An 18,741-nucleotide genomic window follows, 5' to 3' on the forward strand; every position below is an offset into this window, starting at 1 on the left:
TTTGATGAACTGTGCATTTTGTTTTGTGTGGTCAGTCATAGGTCTGTGTGTGATCTGTTGGTGGCGTTGGTGGTGGCACTGTGGGTCAAATGGTTTCACCGATCTGGGTTTTGTGTGTGTTTTGCAATGAGGCATGGATTGATTTTTTATCTTTTGGGTTCAGATGGGTTGGACGTGGCACTGATCTGGTGGTTTTTTTTTTTTTTCCTTAATTTGGGTTTTTGGTTCCAATGGGATTTTGGTGGGCAATGGGCAATGGGCATGGTCGCGTGGTAGGCATGGTGGTGGTGGTGTGGTGATGATTGGGTTGTTTGCTTGTTGAGAGAGGGACAGAGACTCAGAAAGGCAGGGACAGGGATGAAGAGAGAGGAGTGGTAGATAACCTTTAAATATTATTTTAGTGTGTAGTATTGTAAAATAAAAGTTGAGATGTTGGAAGTATTGGAAAATGATATGGTATAATTGGTAAAGTAGCTTTTTGGGAAGGTAAAATAGGAAGGATTCAGAAAACCATTATGGGTGCTCTAAGAGTTACACATTACACATTTTTAAAACCATAAATTTCTAAAATATGTAATGATTTAAGGCAATTGAGCTTAGAAAACAATATTTGGAGTTTCAGAGTTAGAGTTGACTCCAAAATGTTAATAACTTAATTTTTTAATGAAGTTAGTTAATAAATTGAAAAAACTAGATTGACTTAAGTTATTGAATTAATGAATAGTTGTTACAATCAGTTTATGCTTATAATAATTTCATAGATTACACAAAATTGTAACTCTAGTTAACAACTGTAAGGACACAATTTGCAACCCAAAAAATAAGATTGGGATAGGCCCAAAAAGCCCAATACAATGAATTTGTAGAAAGGGGGCTTGAAATTTAGGTTCTAGTGATTTTAAATAACAAAGATAATGGGCTAAATCGCAACATCATACAGATGTGATAGTTTATATAACAAAAATTGTCTTTGGACTCAAGCTGAGGAGGTTGGATCCTATATTTCTCTTTCTCAAAGACAAGTTACAGATATTGATCTTAATGTCTATAGTGTTTTCTTTCTCCTATTTTTGATCCCCCCTCCTGAATGTCTTCTCCTCCTTTTAAATCATTTTTTTTCTTCCCTTCATCCTCCACGTATAGATCTGATTACTGATTTGGATACTTGTCCCATTAGCCTATCCCTGAAGTCTTTGGAGATAGCTGTAAAGCTGAACTCTGATGCTCAAGCATCACTTCCCCATTAATGCGGCCAAAGGTTTTGCTGCAGAGTATTTAATGCGGTGGTAGCAGCTTTATCTTGGATATTTCATAGCCCTTATTCCTATCCTGTACACCCACCATGCATATCCTTACTTATAGGATCTCCTAGAACATCGCCTTTGGACGTCGGGCAACCCATTCCTATCTCGGCTTTATTTAGCCGAGGACGGACTCCTCCTCAGACCACCTTCCGGGATGACCTTGATCAGCCTCCGCCTCTTTATCCATCAACACTGCCTCTTGGGTCGATATTTCCACATCCTTGGCCTATTTAGTGTCCCCAAATTGGGCCTCTGGCCCAATACATACTTCTGGGCCCATTAACCCTACAACAACTTATTACACTTTTGCCATGGGGTCTTCAAAACTCTGGCCTTTTTTCATAGATCTTCATCCACAAATGAACTTGTCCACATCAACAACACCAATGAGCTCACTAGTAGTTGTAATTTGAGAGAAATAATCTTGCACAAGGTTTTAACTAAATTTTCTTACAGTATTTAGTCTTTCTTGAGGAACATGAGATGTTTACCTTCTCTCCGAAAAGTGTGCATGATATATATAGGTGAAGGTTTAGGTTCAACGGGTGTTTAAGATTGTTCAAAACTCAAAAGACTATCTCTCACAACACAAAATTTTCCAACTTATACTTATATCCTAATAACACAAATTATCTCTAAATGTGATCTTAGAATTATAATTTCATATAAATAAATGTGATCTTATAATTATAATTTCAATTAATAATTCCATATTTGAATTATACTCTAAAAATAGAGTGGGAGCTTGATCTAGTTTTTTTTAAAAAAAATTAAATTGAAAGTTAGAAAAATATAAATGTTAAATTTTTTTTAAAGAGTTTTAATTTATAGCGTCTGCATCTGATGATAGCTTTTTATCATCAAATTAAGACACCAATCAGTTTCTGATGTAAGTAGTAATTGAATTTCGAATCTCTTATTCAATCATCGAAGACTTAAAAAGTCCTGACAATGCTCACTTGTGAGCCACATGGTTCGGGGCCCTAGCACGCCCCCTAAAAAAACAAAACTAATAGGCCCCACTTTGATGGGCTTATGATTGTTCACTCTCTTAGAAAATGACTAATAGGGCCCACTTTGGGTCTATTAAACATGTTCTCAAAAGTCAAAACATTAAGAACTTAAGCGATAGTTTCATATAGGCACACTCAAAATTATTAGATGGAACTTTTGGGGTTAGCCTTGCCTAAATTCTCGAATAAACATTATTTTAGTACTCCCTCAGTTGACATATTTTGAGGGGACAAATTCAAATTAGATGGAATTCATATAAATTTAGTTCATTAGTAAAGTTTAGAGTTAGTAAATTAATTTTTCTATTTCATTGTATTTTGTTGATCTTGAGGTGTCCTAACATTGAATGTGTGGTAAATTTGATAAGGCTATTGGAAGAGACTTTTTTTTCCTTAACTAGTAATATTTTTACTTAAAACATATTGTTTAAATTAACAAAATATTTATTTGTTTCTCTACATAAAATTTAAGACAACGTTTGGCTACAAACTTAGTTGTAGCCTAAGGCTACAGCTTCAATCAATATTTTTTTATTGGATATGAATTTTGACAAATTCATTGTTAAAGTACATTTACTTATTATATTTTTCATGCTTGCAAAATTTTTTTAAAAAATTAAAAATCAATATCTATTCCATCAATCAATTGTTTAATTGCAAGGTTTTGTAGTCTAAAATTATTCTTAAAAAATAAGTGTGGGGAGTGAAAAGACCCCGGTGGGTATATGGGCCTTTGGGCCATGCTAAGGAGGGCCGACCTGTTCCTGGGTAAAGAGTTTGTTAGTACTACGGGTTGGCCCATAAGCTGAGGATCCGAGGATCTATCCGAGGGGTGATTTTCTCCTCGGACGGATATAGGAGAACCCAGGACTTTATTATAAAAGTTAATGGACGACTCGGTGAAGACCAATGGTTAAAAGGGGTGAACCCTTGAATGTCCTAGAAGCACCGATATTTGAGAAATACCAAAGATAAAGGCTGCCACCTCCACATTAAAGACTCGACACCTACTTCCCTGGCCGCATTAATGGGGAAGTGACCCCTGAACAGTGAAAAGAAAACTTTTGGTCACTATCCAGAGGCACTAAGGAGAGAAATATCTAGGGGGATGGGGGTGAGAAGAACAGGTGGACAAAGCATCAGAAAGAGAAGTATTTAAGGGGGAACTTAGAACAATAGAGGGGGATCTTCTTTTTGTAACAAAAAAAAAAAGAGAAAAGAGAAATAATAGAAAAGGAGTTCTTGGCTTGCGTCCGAGGAGGTTTATTTGCAATAATTGGTTGTTGTTAACAAGTGTTTGTAGTTTTGAGATTGTTATCAAATCCTTAATACTTCTAACCTGGGTTTCAAGCCCACACTCTAGAAATTTATATTGTTTAAGGCTCATTGGGCCTAAGCCCGTAACTGTTCTTGGAGCCAGGTGAAATTGTGAACTTACAATAAGTTTATGAGTCATATAGTAAATAACATCCGATTAGCACAAAATTTGACATGTGTATTAAGAGCATATAGAATATGCAATCCAAGAGTTATATTTTCATAATATATAGTCATGTTAGTTATTTTAATGGAAATTGTAGTCTTTAGGCTACAACTATGTTTGTAGCCAAATTTTTTCCAAAATTTATTGTTGGAATTATCCTAAATAAGTTCTTTAAAGAGAAAAACCATTGTTTCCTTTCCCTAGGAAATGATATAGTTTTACAAAATTCAAAAATTTTGGATCAAGCGTGCGAAAAGTTTAGTAAAAAGAACCAGCATTTTGAATGAAATTGATACATAAGATTCTTTTCTTTTCATGAACTAAGATGTTATTATATTTGATTTCAGATTTGACTACAAACAAAATTGATTATGTTGTAGGAAATTGAACAATTACATCTAATTATTCTTAGGAACCCACAAGTGAACTTATTTATTGTTTCTATGTCTACGAAGTTTATTTACTGTGAACAATTGTGTTCTTGTTTTTATATGTTTGTTCTAGCTAGTTAGGTTTATTGATTATTTACTGAGCTATGGAGCTCACATTTTTCTCCTTTTTACATTTCAAACTCTAAAGAATAGCTAGCTCACAAGACTTTTCTTTCGGCGCCCGTAGGGATACTTTTTTTAAATGTTAGTTTTAGTTCTAGGTTAATCTTGTGGAAAACTTGTAATTTTGTGGATTGTTTGGTGTTATGAATTATGTGAGACTGCTAGGTTATGTTTGGTAACAATTTTTGTTTTTTATTTTCAAAAACCTGTTTTTGGGAATATAAAGAAAAACAAATTTTCTTGTATTTTTAAAATAAAAAACATGTTTGGTTAGTTGAAATTAAAAAGATAGTTTTTTGAAGAAAAAATAGAAAAAACTAAAATATGTTGTTACTAGGATTTGAACTCTAACACTAACTCATTAAATAAAATAGATTCATTAAATTAAATGTGTGTTTTTATTGACTTTTGAAAATTAGAAACTGAAAACAATATTTTGCTTGTTTTCAGTTTCCTTTACAATCCGAGTTTTGAGAACAATTTTTGTTTTCTAACTATTTTAGGTTGCCAAACAAGTTTTCGAGTCTCAAAAATAGATAATTGTTATTGAAAACAAAAAATAGAGAAAAAAACAGTTACCAAACATATCCTTAGTTGCCACTAAATTTTATTAGAGAACAATTTTTGAATCACTTTTGGAGAATAGTTATTCTTTCTTAATAAGACCTTGCAAACTTGTGAGATTCCTAGACGTGTGATTGTTGTCACATATCTAGCTCGTATAATTGGGTTTGAGATGTGATTTAAAAAAAAAAAAAAATTCAATAGTTACAATGAGAAAGTAGAATTAATGTTTATGTTAAAATGATCAAGAAGTATTGGCCTGTTGAGCTACAAGATTCTTGGCTTGAGTGGTGATTAGTATTTAGATAATGTTTCACAACCAATCACAAACTTAGAATTTTTTCATTGACCACAGTGAATATTTAAAAACAATGGCATCACTCTCCGTGACGAGACAATTAGAGAAAAAAAAAAGTGATTACATTCTGAAACTGCATCATGAGTTGAGATTATTACATATAAAAATAAATAGCTTTTAAATTAGGAGTTTATGAATTTGGCGACAAATTCATCAATATTCTTGTCAGAACTGCCACCCTCACTAACGGCCTTTACAGCCAAATCCATCCATTTCTTAGCATTCTTTTGGAAATCTTTCCCTCTCTCACCCTCCATTACTTCCTTAATGCAAAACTCAATCTCTTCTCTTTCAACAATGCCATTCTTGGAAACCTTAGCCCTCACTCCCACCTTCCACACATCCCAAAAATACTTAGCATTTGTAGTTTGATCGGTCCATTGTGGCATCCCCACCATTGGCACTCCCAAGCTCAATGCCTCCAAGGTTGAATTCCAACCACAATGTGTTAAAAAGCACCCAATTGCCTTATTTGATAGCACTTCTAATTTGGAGCACCATTGCACTACCAACCCTTTATTTCCTATCTCTTCCACAAACTTTTCAGGGAGTTTTTCTTCCTCAGAAGCCATAACAACCCACAAGAAATGAAATTTACTTCCTTTTAAAGCAAACGCCAATTCCTCCATTTGCTTGTTGCTTAAACTAGCCATGCTACCAAAGGACAAATAAATAACAGATCCTTCTGGCTTAGTGTTGAGCCAATTTTTGCAAACAGATGAGTCTGATACGAAAAGGTTGAGCCCATAATCATTGTCATGTTCGTGACGTTTGTCTAAATAGAAAGATGGAATTGTTGGTCCGATTGGTAGTAATTGACAGACTTTTGACATGGAGTCCACCGCCTGATATGAAAAAGGACAATAATCAAATTTCGATCAACACGAAAGGTTACAATAGCAACAATTATATAATTGAAAACTTGTTGATAATTACAACCTTAAGAATAATGCTTGTATCATTGTCACACACTCCATTAGAATTGTTCTAGTATGGTAAATTATGATTGGTTGTTTGTTATTATCATAAAAGTCCACTATTTTTTTTTCTTCATCACTTACAATATGTTGGACAGTTGTAGCAAAGTGTTTGATACCAGTATTATTGCAACCTTAATTCTGACATGATCTTTATGGAAGTTTTAGGTTAATTACGTTAGGATGAGCATTCACATCCAATTATGCATAATAAATTGATCAAGTATTAGATGGAATAACTATAGCAGAAGTGCATTGATTAGTATAACATTAATAACCAAGAGCCTTGTAATTTAATTGACACCTTTTGATATTTTCAACTGAGACATCCATGATTCCAAAAAAAAAAAAGAGTACATCATTAATAAGCTCAAACTCATTGTTTATGCTTTTGAGATAAACGGTATCTCAACATGTTGTTAGGAACCTATAGGTAAAATTCACCTTTTAGACCAGCTTGCAAGAAATTGGTGCTCAAGAACTTATAAAAACATGGTTAAGCTTACACTTAATCCAAGTGAAACACTAAGATTATAACACATGCTATGTTAGTGGACTCACAAAAAAAAAAAAAAAAAAAAATTGGATATTAAATTTATAACAAAGTGTGGTTGTATAAGAGATCCTTAGGTGAGAATCAAATTTCTAAAGTGATATATATGAGAATTACAATATGAGCAGTGTGTAAAAAAGGGGGTAGGGTTGAAATCAAAAAAATAATAAATAATAAAGTTTTTTTTTTATACAATATAAAAATTCTAATCTAGCTTAATATAAGTGTATATGTGTGTGAAACTTTCTTTTAGAGACTTGAATTTTAATCTTTGTCCCCCACAAAAACTTTGTACTTTTAGAGTGATCATTACCCACCAGTGATAATAATAAAGTTTTAAAAAAATAATGAAATTATTTACTGGCTTAAAAAATGGCTACATGTATCATTAATAAAGACATAAAACAATATGGAGATTAAATTTCTAACAAATTTGAAATAAGAGCTTCTAAGCGACCATCAAATTAACCGGTGAATCAAGTGATATTAGAATTCCTCTATGAGCAAGGTACAAAAAAAAAAAAAAAGGAATAAGTGTTTGAAAAGTCAAAATTAATAATTTAATAATTTAAAAAAATTGAAAAGAAAATATTGCATTTATTCGTTGGCTTAAAAAATGCTATCCAAACAATGTTCTATTAATGGCTAAATATGTCCGTTTTAAATAGGTTGGAATGAACATGCAACATATTCAATTTGGATGCTTGTGCCCCAACTAATTCGGGCATACAACATATGGTCTATTTTTTTAATAATAAATTACGAAAATTATCTGATGTGACATAATTTGTTGATTTTGAGGAACTTCTTTTTTCAGATTTTTTACTCTTTTTTCCAATAAATGTAGGTTTGAATAATTAACATACTGACAATTGTGATATTATTAAATTTAAACACCAATATAAATAAATATCTGAATTTCATATTTTTTTAAAGGGATACCTCAATTCTTCTCCCCTATGTTTGCACAAAAGAAGAGTGAAATGATAAAATAAAAAATAATAATAAAAAAAGGCAGTCCGACGCTCACATAAACAATTTCTAAAACAAAAATTATAAAAATGAAATTGTATAAACATATATAATTACCCACCTCTGGCTCTAGCTCTAGCTCGTAGAAAGTGTTGACAAGAACTGCATCGGCTTTATCTGAGTTAGAAAATTGATTGAGCACCATCTCAAAGTAAGCAGGGCACGATCCAGGCACACTGATGAAAGATGGCATATCTTCAAGCTCAAGTACAGGTAGACCAGGAATTGAGATGGGTGTGGAAGTAATTGGTAGCTTCAATAGTCCACGATGCACTTGATAGTATATGAAATTCACAGCACAGGTTTGAGTAAAGAAAGCAGCACCAAATATACCAAAATTTTTAGCTACTTCCAAAGCCAAAGGCAAAAAAGGGTCATAGATTATGCAATCAATTGGGTTTGCAGTGTTTTTGTTCTTTATAATAAGGTCAGCCAGTGTTTTTGAGCCTATTGTTTCCATTCGATTGAGATATGCATGGATACTTCCTGCTTGGGCGAACCCACCTTCATCATAGCCATCTGATATTGTGTCAAATTGAAGAGAGCTTGATGATGGGAGTTGCATGGTGTTGTGGATGAAAAGGGTTGTGGCTACTGTAGCTTTAAGCCCTTTGGAAACCAAACGTTTAGAGAATTGGAGCAATGGATTTATGTGGCCTTGTCTTGGATATGGTAAAGCTAAGACATGGCCTCTATATGCTTTGTTTTCCATTTCTCTCTCACTCGGGAGCTAGCTCAACAACTATTGAGTTTAGTAGCTTTCTTACTTAGAGATATCTTAGGAAGAGAGTTGCATGTCTTGCTATTTGGTGAACCCTATTTGTAGGAGGAAGTATGCGACTCGACATTTCCAAAGAAAAAAAAAATTATATTATATTAAATTAAATGTTATAAAGAAAAAACTACTGGTAGGTGTTAGATTATGTGTGCCATGCCATCTTTTTAATTTCAAAAGTTATGGCATATTTTCATTATCAATAATATTAGTACAATAGTACCACACCTAAATAAACATAATTTGTCTCAATTATTCCGTATGTTGACATATTGTAATTATTTATCTGTCACTATCACTATTAAATGAGCTCACGAATTTGTCTCTACAACTTAATTTGCCATGCAAAATAGTAGCGATAATTAAAGTGAGTTTTTGTGGGTTGCTAGCATTGTTATCTTACCATGCCATATTTGCTTCTTCTTCTTTTCTTTTTCTTTTTTAAATTTTTTTTTACCTTGCGCCAAGTGGGACATGTACAAAAAGCGAAAACAATGTGACATGTTTTCGAAATAAATAGTTTTTTTCCAAAATTAAATGCTTATTGTGTTAACAAAGAAATGCATTCCGTTAACGGCATATCTTTTTGGGGTTAAATTACCAAGTTAATTTCTTTTCCCTATGGTTTGACAAAAATTAATTTCTAGCATATATTTTTTTGTATTTACAAGCGTTTGGGATGACGGAAAATATTGATCAACTGGAAATTGTTTTTCAATTGACCAAAAAATAAAGACAAGCATAGCGAAATTGGTTTACAGTTTAATTTTCTGCCTCACCCAAAACTTATCGACCGAAGCTCCACCCTACGACCCCCACTATCTACCACCCAAACACCATCCCCACTTAAGTCCCCGGTCTCCACTAGCACAGTGGCTGCCGCACTGCCAATCCCTTTATCACAATTTTTTTTTTTTTTTAATTAGGGCTATGTTTGGTTCAACGAAAATTGATTATTGGAAAATATTTTCCACATTTAAAGGTGTTTGGGACAATGAAAAATGTTGGTCAACGAAAAATTGCTTTCCAGTTTACTATAAAATAAAAGGCACTTATGGCGGAAATTGGTTTACGCTTTTATTTTTCACCTCACCCAAATTTATCAACCGAACTTCCACCCCCTACTTGCTAGCCAAACCCTCCCTCCCCCAAATTTTCTTAAAATCTTGTAATATAGGTACTTATCCGAACATTTTTTTTTTAAAAAAAATATCAAAGTGGAATTCCTTTTGCCCCCCTCCCCCCTCCTGATCTCCTCCCGTAATTTCAAGTGTAAATTAGACTTATTCCTTCTTCTTCTTTTTTTGTTGTTGAAGTTACATGTTTTAGATGGGCTACAATTCTATCACTTTTAAATTAATGTGATATTATGATAATCACATAGCTATTTCGATAATTATCTCAAAATTTTAACTAAAAAGAAAACAATTATCTCAAATAAAAAAGTTTAAAATTTGTACTAAAAAGAAAACAGTTACCACCCAATAACCATTGGTGAGTGTGACTCTTTTCTTTGTATTTTTTCATGTTTTCTCTTCCTCTTTCTCTTTCTCCTTTTTTTTTTCATCCATGTTTTTTCAGTTTTTCTCCATTCTCTTTCTCTATCCGATTAGCTTTTTTTACTTCTCATCGTTACTTCATGTTGTTTTTATAGTTTTTTAGTGCAACAGTTTGCTAAGTTCAAAACTCTTGTAACCTTGTTTCGATTGCTAAGTCCAAAAAGGTAAAGATGTGTAAGATTAGAAAACCATATACTTTGTAAAGTTTTTAATATTAGCCATTACTTTTTCTCTTCACTCCCCATTTAATTGATTCTTCTTCTATTCCTTATTTTGCATTATAATATATATATATATATATATATGACATAAATATAATAAATTATTCTTAATTTGATACTGCTATATCATATATTATATAAATAAAATAATGTTATTTGATTCTATTTTTTATACATTCAATGATTGTTTTTCTAAATTCTACAATCTTTAACTTACTAGTAATTTTTTTAAATCTTAAGTTACAACAAATAATAAGGGATTTGAACACTAGATGTTTCCGTTGTAAACACCAAAAGAAATATCAACTAGTTAAGTTATAAATCTCAACTATTATACTTAAGTAATAGATTGTAATTTATCTTCTAAAAAAAGTAGTAATTTAATTTGAAGAGCAAGGCTTAGGTACAGTACTTAGATATTGTTCTTTAAGTTCAACTCTTAAGATTTTGCTATGTGATTTTTTTCTCATGGATAGAAGTGTATTTTTTAAGTTAAGTAATCACATGACAGAATCTTGAGAGGAAAACTTAAAAAACAGTACCTAAGCTAAAATTTTGTCCTAATTTGACAATCTAGATATTCTGCCAAGTTAAAAACTATTGACTTATAAAATAGTATTAAACTTGTATTGCACATTGAATTGTGTTTGTTGAGACTATTATATGTAGTATATATAGTACATAATATATTCGGTCCCCCAAGAATAAATTTTTGGCCCCGCCATGGCCACCACCCCTACGAACTTCCTCGGGCTTTGGTTCACCACAGGCCCCCAATCATGATTTTTTTTTTCCCAAAATTTTCCTTTTTCATTATATATGTGTTTGGGAGATGAAAAATTATGAGAAAATAGTAAAAATATATTCTTCATAGCATTTTTAAAAACACAATTAAATATTTAAATTTTTTTTTAGAATAAAAAATATTTTCTGACGAACCAAACTTAAGTAGTTAAAAAGATAGCGAGAGGATATAATATACACCGAATCACATCACTTATTATTAACACGAAGTCCTATGTACTGACAATATGAAATGATCCGTACATGTGTTCATTGCGGATGAAATAGTCTTATTTGCAATGCAAGCGTGGGAGCATTGGCACCTCATGTGTTTGTGGCTTTCTGCATGGTGCAGTCAGCATCAGTCCGGATCATTGAATTAAAGTTTTATCTAGTCATTTATAGTATGACTGATATCGGGTCAGGTCCGCAAATTCATGCCTCTGCCTCTGGGATTCAGATCCTTTAGAGTTTTTAGAGTACTCTACTAAGTAGAGTTATTAAATTCTAACCACTCTTTAATAATTTAATGGTCTAAATTTTGCCATGTCAGCATTTCATTAACAATCATCTTAATTGTTTTGTTTACAACATTATTTTATTATTTCAAGAATATTCTTAATGAAATGCTGACATGACAGAATCTAAACCATTAAATCATTAAAGAGTGGTTAGGATTTAATGAACTTTACTGGTAGAGTACCCTAAAAACTCTAGAGGATCTGAATCCTCCGCCACTGAGGGGGCGTTTGCGCATCACAGGACCGATTGGCCAGTCCAGCCCACATGCAGTAGATATGCTCATTCAAGATGAAGGGAAAAGCCTCCAAAAATAATTTCTGGACATATACAAAACTCATTCGGTAAAAATGACTAAATATTACTGTTTGTCAAAATTATTAGTATTTTATTATTGTTGGAGAAATATTTAAGAGTGTTTGATAAAGTAATTTGATATGAAATTTTTGTAATTTTTAAAAAAATATATAAAAAAAAATATATAAATAAAAAAATATATAAAAATATGTGTAATGTGTAAAATATGAAAATGTGAGTTTAACATTACTCACCAGGCCTGATTTTTTTTAACTTTGATTTTAAGAAACTATGAAACTCCGCTGACCTGGATAATTTGAATTAATAAATGTCACAAAGAACTCAAGTACCGTCTTTGCATGTACTAGTTTCGTAAAGAATATTTTAACTGTTTGGCATTGGAAATCCAACTACACTCTGCTCAAGTTAGACAAAACAAACAAAGAGATGCAGATCACGTGAAAGGCTAGAAGGCACAAATCATAATATCTACACTGTGCCTAGTCAACCAATAATCCAAAAGAGTGAAAAAAATGGTGCTGGACAGCACCCATAATTCTGCATAGGCACTGTTTATGTCGGCATGATTTTACTAAATTAACTTTACTTTAAGGAAAATATTAACAAGATAGTGCTTGTTTCAGGTTTTTTTTTTTGTGTTTTACTTTAAAAAAAAAATTGTTAAAAAAATTACCAACAGAAATAAAAAAAAATACTAAAAACTGAAAAATTACTAAAAATTAAAAAAGTTATACAAAAAATTATCAAAAATATATTGTTTACGGGCACCTTATGGTGTCCGTTAACACAACTCTTACTTTAATTGGGAAATCAAGAAAAATAATATCACCTTAATGATATGTGCATTTTTTTTTTATTTATGAAGTTTGAGTTTTTAAAACTTGAGTTTTATGTCTAAATCACAATAATAAAACACTAATAATTATGACCAATAGTAGTATTTGGCCAAACTCATTCAATAAACTTTTGATAAGTCATTACCAAAAAAAATGATAAAGAGGCTATTGCGGTGAATTTTATGCATTGGGGTCAAAAAATGCCGCTATATGTCACATATTACGGCACTTTATTGACCCACCCGTGTACATGATACATGTTGCGGTGTACAGATAGAGCGCTGCAATAGAAAAAGTCATTGGAATAAAAATATTGGCTCAGGTAACATGAGGTGGCTATATTATAGCCTATAATATATTTGATGAAAAATTATTGTATATTTCGAAAATATCATAAATGCGTACTAACCCATTTCACATGAATTGTGAGTCCTACTATGAATTTAATTAATAGGACCCACAATTCTATAAAAGGAAAAATAATATATTTATGGTACTCCGATAATATTGTATAATTACCCATACATGATCATATATTAACAGGTTATAATTATATTGAATGTGGTCCAAGATTATTCATGCATGATCAATAATGCATTTCCAGGGCGGGGGGAGGGATTGTTAGTATATGATCACAAAGACCCAAACTAAGAGCACTCACAGCAGTGGTTGTATATTGCTATATTGCTATATTTTAGCTTCTCAACCACTAAAACTGATGCTACAGCAGTGGAGCTATAGCAAATTTTTTTTTGCTTCCAGCTACAGTGCACATCTAAAGATAGATGTGCACTGTAGCTCAAAGGTAAAAAAAAAAAATTTATTTTATTAAATTTCTCTCTCTCTCTTTCATTTAAAAAATGTTTTCTCTTTCTTTCTTTTTCTCACTCTCTCCGGCTTCTCTTCCTTCTTCGTTTTTCCTTCTGTCTCTCTCTCTCTCTCTTTTTTTTTTCTTTTTTTTTTCTCTCCCTCATCTACTCTCTGCTTTGCCGGCCTGTTCTTCGCCGACCTGTTCTTTGCCGGTCCTCGCCGACCTGTTCTTCGCCGGTCTTCGCCGACATGTTCTTCGCCGATCTTCGCCGACCTGTTCTTCGCCGACCTGTTCTTCACCTGTTCGTCGCCGATCTTTGCCGACCTGTTCTTCGCCGGTTCGTCGCCGGTCTTCGCCGACCTGTTCTTCGTCGATCTTCGCCTGTTCTTCGCCGATCTTCGCTGACTTGGGGTGTTTTTTTGTTTTGTGGGTGTATTATTTTAGTGTAATAGAAATATTATTTTATTGTGATGTTTATATTATTTTAGTGTGTTAAAAGCTAAAATAGATCCATTGCTGTATCATGTTTTGTAAAATGTATAGGTAAAATAGATAAAGTAACTTTTTGTAGAGCTAAATTGCTAAAATTTTAGCTCCACTGTTGTGGATGCTCATGCTCAATGTTACCTGATGCAAAAAGTAAAGCAGCTTCTCAATAAAAGGATTTTCTTATTGAATCAAGGAGAGAATGACAATTGGCTCTTCTTATAACTAATTTGGGTTTACAATTTCGCACGTGTTGATTACATGTTATAACTAAGCAAAATGCTGCCGTTTCTTGCATCTCTTTATTCCTCTTGGCAAAGCAATTTGATGTCGTTTTATTGTTGATTCCAATGTCGTTTGATCTGTCTTCTTTCTTTTCTGAAGCATTAATTTTTCTATATTTCGATATGGAGATATTAAATAATAATTTTTAATTCACCACTCTAAAGATTAAAGTATTAATACGAAACAACTAAATTTTTTCAATATTTCAAAGGGTTTTTAGGATATTTTGTCGTATTAGATACTTTGAGATATTTACATCGTTTTGAATATTTTCTTGTTATTTTGAAACTTTTGGGATTATTTTTAGAGATTTTAGGGTATATTCGTCATTTGAATGTTATATGGATATTTTGTCAGTTTGTAGGTTTTAGGAGGTTCTATTCTATTCTCTTAAGAGAGAGAAAAGGCGAATTTGGGTTCAATGGATAGAGTTAGGGAGATTATGCTCTTGAGGATAAAAGTATTTTACATCACTTAAAGGTCTATAACATTTTATATCAAAAAACAAATGAGTTAATAATTTTAATTATACCAAGATTGTCAACCCAAATGTTAAAAAATGAGGAAAGAAAATGTTTCAGACCCAAACAAACATGAGCTAAAAGGAAAATTATTATTCTTTAAAAAGAGGATTTTACAATTTTTTTTCTTTGGATAAATTATCATTTTGATCTCTAACACGTACATTATTGTAGACACTCTATTTTGTTTTTCAATTATGATGCATACTTTTTTGTGCATGCGTCCACTTAATGATGAACTAATTTAACTATCGCATAAACTCTCTAACCTCTCTCTCATTTGTCACATGTGAACTTATATGTTCGTTTAGACCCCTTAAACCAAATAGTTTAACCTAATTTATTAACCAAGTGATTACTTCGATTAATTTTCAGATCTAGGTTAAACATAAATAAATCATATCATGCAAAGATGCGGAAAAGTAAATAATACCACGATATGATGACCTGAAAACTAAAGAAACTAACCATTTCAAGGTAAAAATTTGACCAGGATTTAACCTAGCTATCCTCAACGCAAACCAAATCCAGTAAAAGAGAATTGAAGTTTTTACAAAAGAATTAACCATAAATCTAATGCTACCTCCAGTAGTAACTTACTGACACAACTACGTGCAAGCAATGAATCCACAGACTCCTTCTCTTTTTGGATTTATAGAAACACTAGCCACCTTGCTTGTGACTTTGAGATCCACCTCAAAGATTTCAGATCACCTTCACTTATTGATCTTGATGCAGCAACTATGTTCTACCAATACTTGATAGTGGTTTTGGCTCCGATAGATTCTTGTGTGGTTAGAAGGTACAAAACCTCTCAAATCTCACAAAGAGTAACACACAAGTATTCTATAACACCCTCAAAATGTGGCTAGGTTTTTCCTTTTATATGTGGAAATGTTTAACGGAAATCCTAAATGTTTTCGCGGGCTTTGGGCTTGTTTAAAAATTCTGCAGAAGCTGTGCCTACGATTTTTTATTGTTCGAGCCTAATTCTCGATCGATTGAGAAAGACAGAACTTCACTTTTCTTTTCTGCAATCAGCTAGACTTCAAAACTTGAAACAACCTTATTTAAGCATTGCCTAAACTCTTAGACTAGACATGTTTTGTTCTCAGTTTGCCAACACAATACAATAATGATTCTAAATATTTAATTCTAAATCTTTGGAGCGTAACATAACTTTATTTTTAACTCTACTTTTATTCATTTTTTAACCACTAATCTTATTAAAAAAAAACATTTGAAGCAACAATTTTAAATCCATGCGTGCTTGTCATTTTTCACCTATCCAAAAATATCCACTTCTCTCAAACTCCTATTAATTTAACTTAAAACAATTGCATTTTTTATATTTCGATATGGATACCAAATAAGGATTCTTTATCTCTTAAAATCTTCACTAGATTTCTTTGATTTCTAATTTTGCAAAGCCATCAAAAACACTGAGAGAGAGATTGAAATATATCCAGTCCTGAGGTGGGACAAGCAAAACCCCAAATCCTAATCAAACCCAAAATTGCCATTCAAACCCAAACTTAAACACCTTTCCTTCATAAGCCACAAACACCGAATCTCAAAACACAAAATACCAACCAGCAAACGCCACAATATGGATCGATCTGAATTCCAGGCCGTCATCGCCAAAGACCAATCGTACCATCCATAGATGCTGCTCGACCGATCGCCAGATGCTTAGTGGAAAATGCTGCGTATATATCTCTCACCTCTCATTTATTTTGCTTGATTTGTTGCATGAATTTTTGGCTTCTGAATGCCTATAAGCTAGGACTTGATGTTGAATATTGATAAAGGGAATTGGTTTCGACAAAATAAAAAATAAAAAAGAAGGGAGACGTGTTAGTTTAGGGCCATGGGTTCATTGTCTACTTTTTTTGGGCTAGTTGTTTAGGTGATGAGTTTGTTAAAATAAATGGTCCACTATTTAGTTAATAGGTCCACAGATTAGGCTCGCCCATATATTAAACCATTTGCTCTAGCTTCATAATAAGTAAGGGTATATTTGGTAATGTTGTTTGAACTAGGGGTGTCCACGGGTCGGGCTAGGTCGGTTTTTGACCTAGCTCGAACCTGACCCGCCGATGTCGGGTGGATAGAAGAATGACCCGAAACCGACTGCCGGCATCAATCGGTCAGATCGATTTTGGGTTCAGGTGGAGATCGAGTCTATTCAGGTGGAGATTGGGTCGGCGCCGGAGTTGCAAAATCATCGTCGGAGTTCCAAAATCATTGTTGGAGCTACAAAATCATCGCCAGAATCTACAAATCATCGCCGAAAAATGTAAAAACTCACTAGATCTGCATCAAAATCGCCGAAATCTGCACCAAAATCGTCAAAATTTGTTAGGAATAGACGGATTTGGCTAAATCTCACCAAATATGGTTGAGAACTCACTGGATCTCCTAGGATTTGATCGTGATTTCGCCGGAGTTATATATTTCCTTCGTCGGGTCGGGTGGCTCGGGTTTTGGAGAAGAAAACCTGCTACTCGACCCGCCGGCGTCGGGGCCTTGGGCGTAGAAACCCGAAACTGACTGACAGGAGCGTCAATTTGGGTTGAACTCCGGTGGAGATCGAGCGAGTTGGTTGGTCCGGTGAGTCACGGTCGGGTCTAGACACCCCTAGTTTGAACAATAGTTTTCGTTGTTTGATCAATACAATACGTATTTCCATAACACTTTTTCACTTACACATATTTTCAATACTTAAATAACGTAACTAGAACAACATTACTAAACGGGCCCTAAGTAAGCGAAAATACTATTTTGGTCCTTATATTTTGAGGTCACATTTAATTTGGCCTCTACATTTTGAGAGCAATTAATTTGGTCTCCGTTATTTTCTACTTGCAAATGAAATGATGACTTGTAAAAATTAGAGTGGCCATATGGCAAAATAAGCTACGTCAGCTTTTTTTTCCTTTCTTTATTTTTTCTTACAATTCCTTTAACTTTTCAGAAATTTTTTTTTCTTTTTTTCTACACTGTTCTTCAGTTCTTCCTCCCAACCCAGAATCTGCAAGAGGATAACTATGAGTTCAAACCCCAATCCATCAACCCTTACCACCAACCTCTCCACTGCAACCATTGTCTTTGATTTTATTGCAGACTAAACACCAACGAAGTTACAAAAATAGGCTTCATCTGAAGATAAATCAGCATGATCATTTGCAATAAGTTAGAGAAACCAACTTTTGAATTAACTATTTTGAACATTTGAACCTTTTGCAAAACAATTGTTTAATAAGCTCACAATCATCTACTTCTCCATATACACATGAATCAACCTACTGATAACTAAAGATCCGCTATGGCACAGCCTAAAATCACGGTAACCAATGCAACATTATCAAGTTCAAGTAAACAGTCTAGTAACCAAAGAAAGAAAGGGATTGAGATTGAGGCCCAAATCCCAATCCCAACGATGTTTCATACATTAGTATAATTTCTCAATCTCTCTCCATAGTTAAAAAGGGAATTTGGAAGTGTTGTATTCTATGATTTCTTTGTAGCGCATGAGCTTGAAGTTTCTGAATTTTGACAACGAAAATCTCGTGGAGTTGCAGATTTTGGGTTTGGGGAAGAACAATCGAAGAATAGTGAAGAATAAAATATAAAATGAATTTTATTTAAAATTATAAGAGCATTAAAAGAAAAGAAAACTTGGTAAAGAAATGAAAAACATTTTTATAAAAGCTGATGTGGCTTATTTTGCCATCTCAGCACTAACAAAGGCATAAAATTTATACACGTCAGCATCTAATTTAATAA

General features: G+C 33.0%; 1 protein-coding gene across 1 annotated transcript; it reads right to left on the reverse strand.

Moving 5' to 3' along the window:
* Nucleotides 1-5,239: 5,239 nt before the first annotated feature.
* On the reverse strand, nucleotides 5,240-8,683 carry LOC142630250 (flavonol 7-O-beta-glucosyltransferase UGT74F1-like). The gene is made up of 2 exons (XM_075804228.1): nucleotides 7,900-8,683; nucleotides 5,240-6,121 (listed from the first exon to the last, which is right to left on the reverse strand). The coding sequence occupies exons 1-2, from the start codon at nucleotides 8,548-8,550 to the stop codon at nucleotides 5,399-5,401; spliced, it is 1,374 nt and encodes a 457-aa protein (XP_075660343.1). The 5' UTR covers nucleotides 8,551-8,683; the 3' UTR covers nucleotides 5,240-5,398.
* Between the last annotated feature and the right edge of the window lie 10,058 nt (nucleotides 8,684-18,741).

Source organism: Castanea sativa, chromosome 4 (genome assembly GCF_040712315.1).
Source record: "Castanea sativa cultivar Marrone di Chiusa Pesio chromosome 4, ASM4071231v1".
In the NCBI taxonomy this organism is placed as follows: domain Eukaryota; kingdom Viridiplantae; phylum Streptophyta; class Magnoliopsida; order Fagales; family Fagaceae; genus Castanea; species Castanea sativa.